The following is a 12564-nucleotide window of genomic DNA, read 5'->3' on the forward strand; positions in this document are numbered from 1 at the left end:
TTTTAGTTCCAGCCCACATAAGTTACTACGCAGAGTAATAAGTAGATGTCTTGAGACTCACACAGTCACATCCACTACTCTCTCTCGGTAAGCACGATAGACAAACATTCTTCCTTACCTGTAAAGAGGTGGGAACAAGTTTTCTTGAGTTTGTTTGCTTGCTCATAAAGTTTTCTTGAGCTCTTGTTTGATGTAGAACATAGTCTTTGTCTCATGGTCTTCACACCTTGTTTACTGTCTGGGTTAAAGAAGACCACAATTGGAAACCACTGGGTATAATTTAGCAGGTCCACTGCTTTAGGAGTGACGTCCAACAGAGCATGTTTATCCTGTTAACAAGAAAGGCCAGTGAATGTGGTGCTTGTGGGGAACAAGGAGGTAACTCGAGCATGGAATCCTAGGAAAGCCAGGGTATTTTTTTCCAAATAAGACTACAACTTGTTGGATGTTTTCACACAGTTATATCACATTTAGAATGTTACATTTCTGATGACAGTAAGAGCAATTGGAGCACTGCCTGACAGTAAAGCCTCCATGGCAAATTCAGAAAGCATGTAGTAAAAGACAGATGTCGCTCTGTCCAAATTTAGAATGGACTAAGGAAGGAGAATTTAACTTCTAATATCAGGTTCAAAGCTATAAAAATTACAAAAATTGCTGTTGAACAATTTCAAAACAGCTTTATCATTAAGTCAACTCTGCTTACTACAGAAATAGATGCAGTGAAGATTTGAGTACTCAGCAAGTTTTAGGAGCGACAAATCAAACAACATGCCGTTGAGCATAAGCACTTTTCAGAGAAATACTCTACCTGCTCAATGATTTGCCTCACAGTGTTCAAGCGCACCACCCCAGTTGATTTCTCTGAACCTGCATCTCTGGGTTCTGTCTCTGCAAAGACAACATTTTAGCTTATCTCTGAGTGGCCAAGCAGCTGTGATTATTAAGTTATCAATTCTCTAACTTAACGATGAAAAAGAAACTAGGAGGACCACTTACTTGCTGTCTGGTATAGGTGAGGCAAATCATTTGACAATTTCTCCATAGCAACATCTGCAATAGGGCCAAATATCACCACAGGTCTCTTAAAACCAGCTGAAAGAAAAATATTTGGAAAAAAGAAAAGTCTGAGAAGACTGATTTTATGTATAACATATAAGATCCTCAGTTACCATGCATAGTTATAAGTTGAAGATATTAAAAAAAAAATTAAAAGTTTATTTCTCAGAAGTTTGTGCAACAGGATAATGCAGAAAGCTACTTTTTTCAGCTGAGAAAGCCAAAGAGATTTTTAAATCAGCAGCTTCCTCATTCCCTCAAATGATGTTGCATTTAGAAGATTCCGCATCTGAAAACATACATTAATCTTTTCATCCATCAAACTGCATGAATCTTTACACAGTGGGTTTTGTGTGAATAAAGATACAAATGCTAAACAAACTGCAAGGCAGGTGGAAGAAGCAAAGAAATGCAAAACTATGTTATGCTCATGTCAAAGCAAGCGCAAACACAATCCTCAGAGTTGACGGAGGAATGCCATCCTGTTTCTCAGTCTTCATCTTGATATCTGGGAGCTTCCTTAAAATAATCTTTACTGTTTGCTGTGCTCCAGAGTACTGTCATATGCAAACACCGAGAAAACCGTCTTGACCAGCTCAGCATCACTAGTAATACAGCTAGTTTAGAGTCATGGAGAGAGACCACATCAACTATGATTATATTTGGACAATCTATTGAAAATAACTGGATTCTATTTGCTATAAATTTAATGTCAAAATGGTATTTATGAAGACAGGGGTTGATCTCAGGAACATGGATTGTACTTTCAGAGCTAGCCAAGGAAGAGCTAGCTGAGGAAACAACAAAATGCCCCGCTTGTTTCATCCTTTTTTCATTTTAAACCTTGAAACTGGCATGTGTAATTTGGAGGGAAAGGAAACAGCAGTAGTTTAAAGGTGTAAAAAGCTTTTTCTGAGAGTAGTTTATAGCATCCAGAAATGTGCATTCTGAGAAAAATGTCATCCCTTTCTGTTGGTTAAATTTAACATTGTCAGAAGTTGTTAGAAACCACTTTCTTAGCTGACCAAACATTTGGATGTTAAGCTAGCCAGCAATAAATGGGCAGTTTGCTGACAGCAGTCTCACCTTCGCGCAACTGAACTCGCTCATAAGCTGGGAATTTTGTGCTCACAGATACAATGGCTGTCAGATCTTCACGACTCTTCCTCAGATTCTTCTTTGCTCCAGATCGCTGGCCACGTGTTCTCCAGAAATCTGCCCTATCACTTGAGCCATCTTTTTGGGCATTTTGAACGCTGGCCATCTGTTCAGCTCTGACAGAGAAAGCAGACAGTTCAATTGTACAGAACTACTCAAAGAGGGTAAAGGTGCTTTCACTGAAGAACAATGGGTTTTTAGAATTTGCAGCAGGTAATTTGCCATACAGAAATGAGGGCAGGAAAAAATAGACAAGTCCAGTTGCCTTTGCCTTGAAGCAGACACATTGTCAGAAAAAGTTCTGACTCACCACAGCTACAAATTGCTGGGCAGGAATGAGTCCTGGGGTCTTAAACTAGTAACTCATACAAGCATAAATAAAAGAATGCAACTATAAAGAAGTGGTGAGAGAGTGCAACTAAGAACTAAGGCCTAAGAAATTACTGTCACTATTCTCTATTGCATTGGGCCTTAATAAATTAAGTTGCTACAGCATAGAAACAAAGGCTGGTTTGGTCAGATCAATTAACAGAAAGGAGAGAATATAGTAACCAGGAAAGAGACGTGGGAGTCACATAAGAACCGTATTTCATGAACTTGCATGTACAGTGCAATTGTGAGCTTTTTCCTCCATTGTAAAAACACAACCACACTAAAGAACTTAAATGCTACAGTCTAAAAATACGCTGATTTTTTTCTTTTTGCTGATTAATTTTAATACTTCTACTCATTGTGCACATTTCAGCACTTCAAAATCACAGAAATCGCAGAATATTCTCAGCTGGAAGGGACTCACAAGGATCATCAAGTCCAACTCTTAAGTAAATGGCCTGTACAGGGATCAAACCCGGGGCTTCATCATTATTAGCACGATGCTCTAACCAGCTGAGCTAAATTATTGTTACTTCCCATGAATTTTAACTAGGAAAGCACATTTAAGCAAAAATATTGCTGTGGTTCACTCCATATTTCACACAAAAATGCAGACTACAGCTACCAAAAAATATTAGCCCCAGAATAAATTCTTGAAATGCTTTCCATAAGGATATACATGAGAAACTCAAGCACTGAAGTTTTTCTAGAAGATTAATCATCAGAGTATTCTTGCACATAGTCATGAGCTTCCTAAGATGTAGACAGTTTTGGTTGCTGGGGCTTTGTTTGTTGGTTTGGTTTGTTTTGATTTGGTGTGTGGTGGGCACACAAAGAAGAAATGGGAGGGGTGAAAGCAAAAAAAAAAAGCAAAAATAGGACCCACTACCCATTTTCTGGAAAACATACTGAAGCAGCTAGTGGTCAATGCTTGGTTGATTGCTGAGCAGAAGCCCTAGGTCTGTGCTGCAAATACATGATTCTAATATGTAGGTAATAACACCCTTTCTCATTGTCTCCTTACACAATGCCACAGTTCTAAAATCTACAGTTTTTACAGGCACAATTCTTGTAAAAGTAAAGACAAAACTATTCATTCATTCTTTTAAGGGGGAATAAGAAGGGAGAAAGGTATGACATAAGAAGCAAAAATAACTTAGGAGGAAAAAAATCTTGCTTATAGCAATGGGGAGGAAGACAGGGTGCTACCTTACCTGCTCTTATTTGGAATGAGGCCCTTTTCCAGTTCATTTCCAATTCTCACAGCTAGCCAGTTTCCCAATTTGCCATCATACAGTGTATCAACTACTCTAAAGATCTCCCCTCTGGTAAATGCTAAGCTCTGTGGTGACTCCTTTTCACACTCAAAGTGACTCCTGATGAAGAATGAATCTCCTCTACCACAGGCCATGATGTCTCTGTAGACTAAAACAGGATGTTTAGTTTATGCTTTTTTTTACATTTGAAAGAAAGATTAGGCTGTGATTCTGGAGAACACAGTTTTGCAATTCTAAATGTCCACTTAAAAAGATGTAAAAAACCAGACATTCATTCACATTTATTGCCCTACACACACTTTATCAAGAGTGTTCCATACTTGCATGCATACAGCCCTTACAGCTCTGGGGAAAGCAGGTTACTTGCACATTCCCAATGCAAAGGGCAGCTATGGTACTAGAGCACAGCAGGCTGTGTCTCCAACAGGAAAACAAGAGGCTTTACTTGTGTCTTAACATCAATAAAACTGTCCATTTGCTGCTGACCAAATCCCTTATAACTGCCAAGGCACAGCAGAAAAGGAATCTGTCATATCTTCTGTCAGCTGCTGGACAGAAAAGCAGAAGAAACAAACAGTACCTTACCACTCTTCAGGATTAAGAGATACTATTTGCTAATAATGAAAGAGATGGAGAAGTACTCTGAAAAACATGACACACAGGCATCCTCAGATGGATGGAATACAGCTGTCTTCTAAACTAGTGAAGAGTAACTAAAACGCTATCAAGAATAAGCACAAGACAGATTATTTGTGGTTTCACTGACAAAGCAGAGCTTAAAAGCTTCATGGATACACATACATTACGTTCAAAGCACCTACCTTCATATTTGCTTTGAGCCAAAATTGTCACAGTTTCACCTTTGGGAATTTCTAAAAGATACAAAACAGCTTCTTCCCGAACAATACCTCTGAAGTCTTGAGTGTTTACCTATATAGAGAAAAATTTTAAAAAAAATTCAACAGCTGAAAAATCAACAATAAGAGAAATTTTTGCTTAATCTAAAAAAATCTTAAATATTCTCCTCCCTTATTATATTTTTTTTTAAAGTGTCCTAGTTAGAACAGCTGGGACCAGTTCATCACTGTATGGGTGTAACCCAAAACTGTGTATTCTATAGCCTTCCATGCCATTTCCCAGAAACTGGTATCAACAGACTATTTACACCTTCTGCCCAGAGCAGCCTGACTCCTCAGGCTATAAACTGGGTGTTAAGAGGCCTGCGAGATAAGAAGGTGCTTCACTGTTCTCACACTCTTTTGTGGGACTCCCCGCCCTGAGGGAAGTACTGGGCATTCCTGCCTGAACTGGAGAATATATAATCTTGGAGTCTTGGAACTTTTGGAACCACTCGTGGGATCCAGAGGAAGACTGCAGACCACCACTCTCAACCAGACTGCAACCACCACTTTTCAACCAGATTGCAACCATCACTCTTGACCGGACTGCAATCACCACCCTCACCAATAGGTTTTCCCCTCTCCTTTTCCTTTGGACTCAGGGGACCCAAAGAACACCACTCTGTTCATGCCCCAGGGTGCTGGGTTACACATTTGGGTTTAGTGGGTTAAAACCAATTGTTTGTCAGTATAATCGTACTTATTGTATTATTTTATTAAATTGTTTTTCTGACTTATAATCTCTCTTTTGAGTTGAGTTCATTTCCCCTGCTGGTTTACCTTTAAACCAGCACATAAAGTCAATATGAATGTCTCTTGTGAATATTTTATTCCAGCTATTAACAGCAATCTGTTTAAAAAACATGGTCCTGGATGTGCACTGCTAGATTGCTTCTTCGACTTAAACAGGCTCCAAAGGAGCAAGTGAAAAGAGGCAGAGAGAAAATTACATTAGCCTTCTATTTGAATTTTCAGGAAAAAAATGAGAATGAAGGGAAAAAGTAGCACAGATGATATAAGTAAGAAACTGGAAAAATGAATCACCACAACACAAGGAAACTGGAGAAAGGTGAAAGAAGAAAATTATGACGCCCTCAACTTTTTCCTCTCCAAGACTAGGAAGAAGCATTATACAAAAAATTTATTGTCCCATCTTGCAGCATTTTTGATTAATATTTCTTCAAAGTACTCCTTCCACAAAACTGCAAACAAACTAAAGCTTGGTATACAACTCTCCTTCAGAAACTCATTTCTGTAAGATGCCTCTACCACACACACATCCTTCAAAGCAATAATTTGATTTCCTAAGATCATAATTTCTTCTGTATTTCCATTAAGAAGTAAAACAAAGTATAAAGAAGTTCTTTGCATTTCAAGGACACATACTCATACCTTAAGAATCTGATCTCCTTCCTGTAGTCCCTCCTGGTCAGCTGAGGTCCCTTCTTGAATTCCAGCAATAAATATGCCGACATCATTTCCACCTGCCAGTCGTAGACCCACGCTATCCCCTTTCTTGAATCTCACCATTTTCGTATTAGGACTACAAGATTTACAAGCAGAAAAAGGAAGGCCAGGTATTAGGCATATAACAGTAACAGGTTGTCGAGACAAAAACATTGCAACTCCTTCAACAAAATCATATTGATAATATTCGTATGCCCTTTCTTTTTCTATGTAGGCTATACTTACCCAGCTAACTCTTCAGTAATGGAAGGAAGCAGAGAATTTGCGTTTTTCATAGTGGAAACTAAACTAGGAAGAGTGACTAAGTGGCATACACAGACTTGACAGAGCAGGAAAACAGTCCCCAAATAGTTCCCTACCTATTGTATCCTCTCTCATATAAGCAGCTGGGTTTTACAGTCGGAGTTATAAGTAATCATATTCATTGTTTTTCCCTTTATACTCTAGAGAACTGTAATATGAATTAAATTTATACCTATTTGCTTTGTAGTATAACATGTTTGTTAGAAGTCTTCAAGTTTTCTTGTAATAAGAAATATTTCCAAGTATAACATATTGGTATGTTTACAATCAGCCCTTTCACATTGCAGTAGGAGACACTACTGGACTAGGTTCAGCTTTTTTGCTGTCAGAAAAGCTGTATGACTGAGTGACCTTCCAACACAGAGGACACTACTTATCTGTCAGCCATTCTCAGTAATACCCTAAGCCTGTATTATAAATTCCCCTTCACCAAAATAATCACTTGATTAATTTGCACATCAATGACAACATATGCAGAGTCCAACCCAGAAAAGATCCGAGAAGAGAATCCATTTAAGAAAATACTCCAAGCTATAAAATACCTTCAAAACCTTATCTTTAGGCTTCTCCTTACAATCTCAACACTCCTCTCTCTTCAATTTCTGTTTTTGGAAACTCTCAAAAGAAAACATGTAGGTTGATTTCCTATTAATAAACTCTACAATAAAATAAAACTATTGTGCACGTTCCCATGCAAGCCCAGAAGGACAAGGTGTTCTATACTTTCCAGGTAGAAAACAAGTCTATACCTTCAGATATTTCTGAAACTAAGCTGAACTCCAAATTTCATCATTAGAATCCATGTCATCCCTTTTTGGCATTGAGCTATAATCACTCCAAATGGAGAAAAAAACCCGCAAACCTATGCAACCAAGAATCAGGTACAGGTCACTAGAAGAGTGCAAAAGAACTCAGCAAGTCCCATCTTACCCATATATTGCTTCATCTTCTGGGCTGGGTTTAAGAATCATCCGTGTAACTGCTTTTGGTTGAGACACTAAACACAAGAAAAAAAGACAAAAGAAGTTACTGAGATATTGAAAATGTTATATATGGCAGCAATTTTTAGCTATCAGATAGCAATCAAACCCCTCCATGCCAAAGACCAACACAGATTTAAACATCAAGCATGTCTGACTAGAATTAATTTATTTCCCTTCTTTTTTTAATTCTTAAAAAGAACAAAATGTTCAAGGGAAGGATACACAGCTCTTTCAGGCAAGCTAGATTGATTTCATTTGACTGCTTAGGGCAAAAAGCCAACAGCAGATGCTCTAGGAGAGTACTTGCTTTTTTGGAGGTGGTAATTCTAATAAGCAACTGTCTTCAAATAATCTCAGGTGTTTCTTCTCTCTGCACCACAAAGCAAAGACAGACCTCTTCTCTGTGTGTCAGGATGGGTATGACATGAAGAGCATACCAGATATGTCAACATGATTGAGGGACGAGACATTCCGTGACCAGGGACAAAAAAGAAGCAACCAAAACCTTCAGGCTCTGACCTGCTGAGTCATCTTGGTAGTTCAGCTCTTTGTTTGTGTCCACAACTGTAAGAGTAGGAGTAGCAATGTCACCAGTTGATTTGAATGGTGTAGGCATTGCTCCCATCCTGGACATCCTATTGGATGGATCATCTTTTGCACTTAAAGAAAGAAAAAGAAAAAAAAAGTGTAATGAGAGAATGACATGTATTTTAAGAACTTCTTTGACAAGCATTAGAAAAATGAACTAGAAAAGACCATTTCTTACTTTGGTTTCTCTTTCAGCTTTTCATTGGAAGAATGTGAATCCAGATCAGAATGATGTAATCTGTCATCTTGAGGGGAGAATGATCTGTTTGACTCTATTTCAGAAATATCTATAAAGAGAGTGGCAAATCAAGAAATGTAGGATTTGTTTAACTTATTCGCTTGTCTGATCATCATGTTTATTCACACAGTTTTCAAATATAAGATATACTGAACCTTTCAGCCTACTCCTGTTTTCAAGTTGGATTTGACTAGGGTTCAAAAAGTGCTGTTTACCTTTTAGTGCTTCCACCCCTCCATCCCCCCAAAAATATTTCAGGAAGATTTCACACAACCTTTAGGAAACACACATCACACAACTACTTTGAGCATACTACAGACTTGTTAGCTAGTGTTAGCAGCCTTTTATTTGAGATCTTGTGGAGGTTCCCAAACAGAAGACCACCTTCACATTTATAGTCTTCATATAATTGCCTTTCAGTGACAAATGAAACAGAGTGACCCTCAGACTTGAACCGTATCTCCACCTAGATAAAACCTACAGAAAGTTCCACCCCATATTCTGACATTACAGAAGCAAGTATTTTGTAGTGAATAATATAACTGCTCCCCCAAACATTCTGAGCCCTTCCCAAAGCAAGATTATATTGAGAGGTATAGCTCATACACTCTAAGAGATCATTTGTATAGAATAGGTACTTGGAATGAAAACCAGATGTCCAGGGAGACTTAATTTCCTCTTGTTCTGATATTTTTCCCTCCATTTGAATGCTGCCATGAATGCTAATGACCTCAGAAGAAGAAACCAGTCCAATGCACTTGATTTAAAATTTTATTAAAGCAATTGACTTGCTTGTTCCACGAGGACTGATTTTGACAGAACAATATTGCTGCTTCTATGTTTGCCCCTTCACAAAATGTAATCGTATGATTACTACAAAATTATTTTCACCTAAAGGAAGTGGGCTTGATGCTTAATTGAATATTAACTTAGGTTTGTGTTTCTTTATTTTTAAAGAACCTAGTACCACTCTACCACAGCAAAAAACTATAAGCCCCATTTTGTCCCTGCACAGAGTCCAGAACTTTTTATCCACACTAAACCTCACCATCCATTTCTGAGTCACTGTCGTTCAGTGAAGGAATGTTGAGCAGCGTCTGCTTTCGATCCCTGAGAACAACCAGCTGGAGTTTCCCCCGTGATTTCTCAATCAGTTTTCGGGCATCAGCTAAAGACATGTTCTCTGTCACTGTACCATTGATCTGGACATAAAAAGGCAACAATAACACTGAAAGTAAACAAACAAGTTCATTTATTAAACTTGCTTAAGTTTAATAGTGAACTTCACCATACCGTGGCTTCATTCAGAATAACCACTAAAACCAGTGCCCACCAAACTGCCAGCAGTAAAACCAGAACAGACCTTGAGAATGATATCCCCTTCATGAAGGTTGCCATCTTTGGTTGCTAGGCCAGTACGGGTCATTTCTTTAATGAAGATCTGACTTCCAAGACGGAGTCCATATTCTGGAATCAAGAAAATAATCCACTGTATCTTAGAAGATGAGTGAGGATGTATTTTTAAAAAAACTACACAGTGTACATGCAGCAAACACCATTACAACATGAAAAAAAAAGGAAAAAAAAAAGAAAAACATGCACACCCAGTAAACCCACTTAACCCTGGGCTAATTCTCCTCTATCTATGCTGTCACCAGAATATGAACATACAACAGTCCAAAACCAATTACGCATGGATGATTAGTCTGCATCTTCAACAGCAAAAGAATGCCTTTGTTCTGGAGATGCTTATTAACATACTGGACTACATTCTCTCTGATTCATATTTTGCCTGGCATAGAGAGAGTTTCCCGTGCAGTGCCCTGGCAGCCAGGGGGGCCAACCATGTCCTGGGGGTCATCAGGACATCCCCAGCCAGTTGAGGGAGGGGATTGTCCCACTCTGTTCTGCACTGGGGCGGCCTCACCTTGAATGCTGTGTGCAGTTTTGGGCACCACAGTATAGGAAAGATATTAAGCTCTTAGAGAGCGTCCAAAGGAGGGCAATGAAGATGGTGAAGGGCCTTGAGAGGAAGCCGTATGAGGAGCAGCTGAGGTCACTTGGTGTGTTCAGCCTGGAGAAGAGGAGACTGGGGAGAGACCTCATTGCAATCACAACTTCCTCATGAGGGGAAGAGAAGGGGCAGGCACTGATCTCTGTAGTGACCAGTGACAGGATCCAAGGAAATGGCCTAAGGTTGTGTCTGGGGAGGTTTAGGCTGGATATTAGAAAAGTTCTTCACCCAGAGGACGGTTGGGCACTGGAACAGGCTCCCCAGGGAAGTGGTCATAGCACCAGGCCTTACAGAGTTCAAGTGTTTGAATGATACTCTCAGGCACTTGGTGTGACTCTTGGGGATGGTCCTGAGCAGGTCTAAGGGTTGGATTCGATGATCCTTGTGGATCCCTTCCAACTCAGCATATTCTGTGATTCTGTGGGTTATTTTCACCAGTTGCTGCATGCTGACCCTGTCCTATCTGTACTCCAAAAAATGTCTTGGTTGTTTCAGGCAAAGGAATTTTTTTTCCTCCCCTACCCTTCTTTCCCTTTGATCCAAGTCACCTGGATCACTATATTTGCTACTTAAAAACATAGGCAAAAACTCTTAAAACACATACACCCTAGAGCAACAGGATGTTGTTCTGCTTTAAAAGATCATTACATTTGAGCAAGTCTGCATAGTATCCATATGAATGGCAGAAATTATTACGGTGTAACTAGCTAAACATAAAAGTTAACAAAGGCACCCTTAATTTCTCCTTATTTGTGTATGTATCTGCATTATCTTTACAAGTGGAAACTTTATACGCAGGGAAAAAAGGGGAAGGAGGGAAAAGGATCCTTGCCAAAGTCAATGAAAAAAAGATGTTAACTCAAGCATACAAAGTTTACATTAGCAGAAAATTCTTACAAATCATAACAGGGCAAATTAGAAAAAAACCCAGCAACCACACCAAAAACCCCCAGAAACAAACCACCACCCCCCCTTGAAAAAACCCCAAGCAGAAGAGAATGCACAACCTAATCTCAGATACGCTTTACAGCACAAACCTTTATTTCACAGTGCACAAAAGGTCAGGCTTTTGGCTTTCATTTACACACTCCAGTACTCAGCAAAGAGAGGCTGTTTCAGCTGTTGCTGTTTCAGTATTTTTTAACAACCAGAACCAAACAATCCTTATTATTAAAGGCAGAGTCTCATCTTCACCCTTTGTAGCTAATCCTTTTGAAGATGTGCCAAGTGTAATCTGACTCATGATCAGATTCATGTTTTCCACCAGAAGAAAAGGGCAGAGAAAATGGAAAACCAAGGACACAGCGGCTTGAAAAGACTGAAATTACGTGGGTGAACAGGCTCTTTGTTCAAAGGTGAAGTCTGAGGAGCTGGGGGAAAAAACACCCCAAATCAACTAGGAAGAATGAAAGAACAATCTAAGCCACCAGTTAGAAAAGGCAACATTTAACCTGTAAAAGCAGAAAGCTCTTCTCCTTCCCCCATCAAAAACTGTGCTGTATTAAAAGTCAAGCTGTATTGGAAAGTCAGTTCCTCTCCTCCCCTACTATACCTACCTTCATTATGTCTGCCTTTTGTTAAGAGAACACTGATGGGTGCATTTGGATCCTGTGGTCCTAGGTACTCCTGTTGGTGATGTACTTCAGGCGAAGGACTTCGCGAATGAAGTCTATCCCGACTTCGACTCCTCACTTCCCTCCCATATCGAGGATCAGGTTGAGATTCATGACTATAATTAGGTGGGCTGTAGTCTCCTCGGTACTCCCGTTCATAGACACCATCCCTGTCGATGCTCCTTCCCCTGCTTCGATCTCTTCTATAGTCTCGATCCAAGCTCCTGTCAATGCTCCTACCATGACTTCGATCACGGCTGTAGCTGCATTCCCTGTCACGGTCTCTGCTTCGGTTACGCCCTCTGTCTTGCTCATCTCTATAGCCCTGATCCAGGCTGTTTCCCCAGCTTTGGCTGCGCCCTCCATTACCACTGTGCCAGCTTCTCTCACTATAGCCACTTCGAGCACTTTTGCCATCAAATTCTGCATGGTCATCCATTACATCCAAAGCTCTGTCCTCATAGTCAAGGGAGGGGCTTCTCTTCAGTGCCGCAGCCTGCACTTTCCTTGGTCTTTTCACTACCTGTTCAGTACAATACAAAACAAATAAACAAAATCCCTTCAACGGCCAAAATGTGAAATTCAACGGATGA

At 39.7% G+C, this 12564-nt stretch overlaps 1 protein-coding gene across 4 annotated transcripts in view; it reads right to left on the reverse strand.

Annotated features, from left to right (window-relative positions):
- Window positions 1–12564, reverse strand: part of TJP2 (tight junction protein 2) — a 64991-nt gene that overhangs the window by 6390 nt on the left and 46037 nt on the right. For all 4 annotated transcript variants that reach the window (XM_064641010.1, XM_064641009.1, XM_064641008.1 and 1 more), the window contains 13 exons: window positions 11915–12494; window positions 9708–9811; window positions 9393–9546; window positions 8285–8393; window positions 8038–8177; window positions 7466–7532; window positions 6158–6308; window positions 4688–4796; window positions 3804–4014; window positions 2146–2333; window positions 1000–1095; window positions 812–891; window positions 119–329 (listed from right to left, as the gene is read on the reverse strand). In XM_064641010.1, coding sequence (XP_064497080.1) covers window positions 119–329; window positions 812–891; window positions 1000–1095; window positions 2146–2333; window positions 3804–4014; window positions 4688–4796; window positions 6158–6308; window positions 7466–7532; window positions 8038–8177; window positions 8285–8393; window positions 9393–9546; window positions 9708–9811; window positions 11915–12494 — 2200 coding nt within the window. The remainder of the gene's footprint in view (window positions 1–118; window positions 330–811; window positions 892–999; window positions 1096–2145; window positions 2334–3803; window positions 4015–4687; window positions 4797–6157; window positions 6309–7465; window positions 7533–8037; window positions 8178–8284; window positions 8394–9392; window positions 9547–9707; window positions 9812–11914; window positions 12495–12564) is intronic.

Source organism: Pseudopipra pipra, chromosome Z (assembly GCF_036250125.1).
Source record: "Pseudopipra pipra isolate bDixPip1 chromosome Z, bDixPip1.hap1, whole genome shotgun sequence".
Classification (NCBI taxonomy): domain Eukaryota; kingdom Metazoa; phylum Chordata; class Aves; order Passeriformes; family Pipridae; genus Pseudopipra; species Pseudopipra pipra.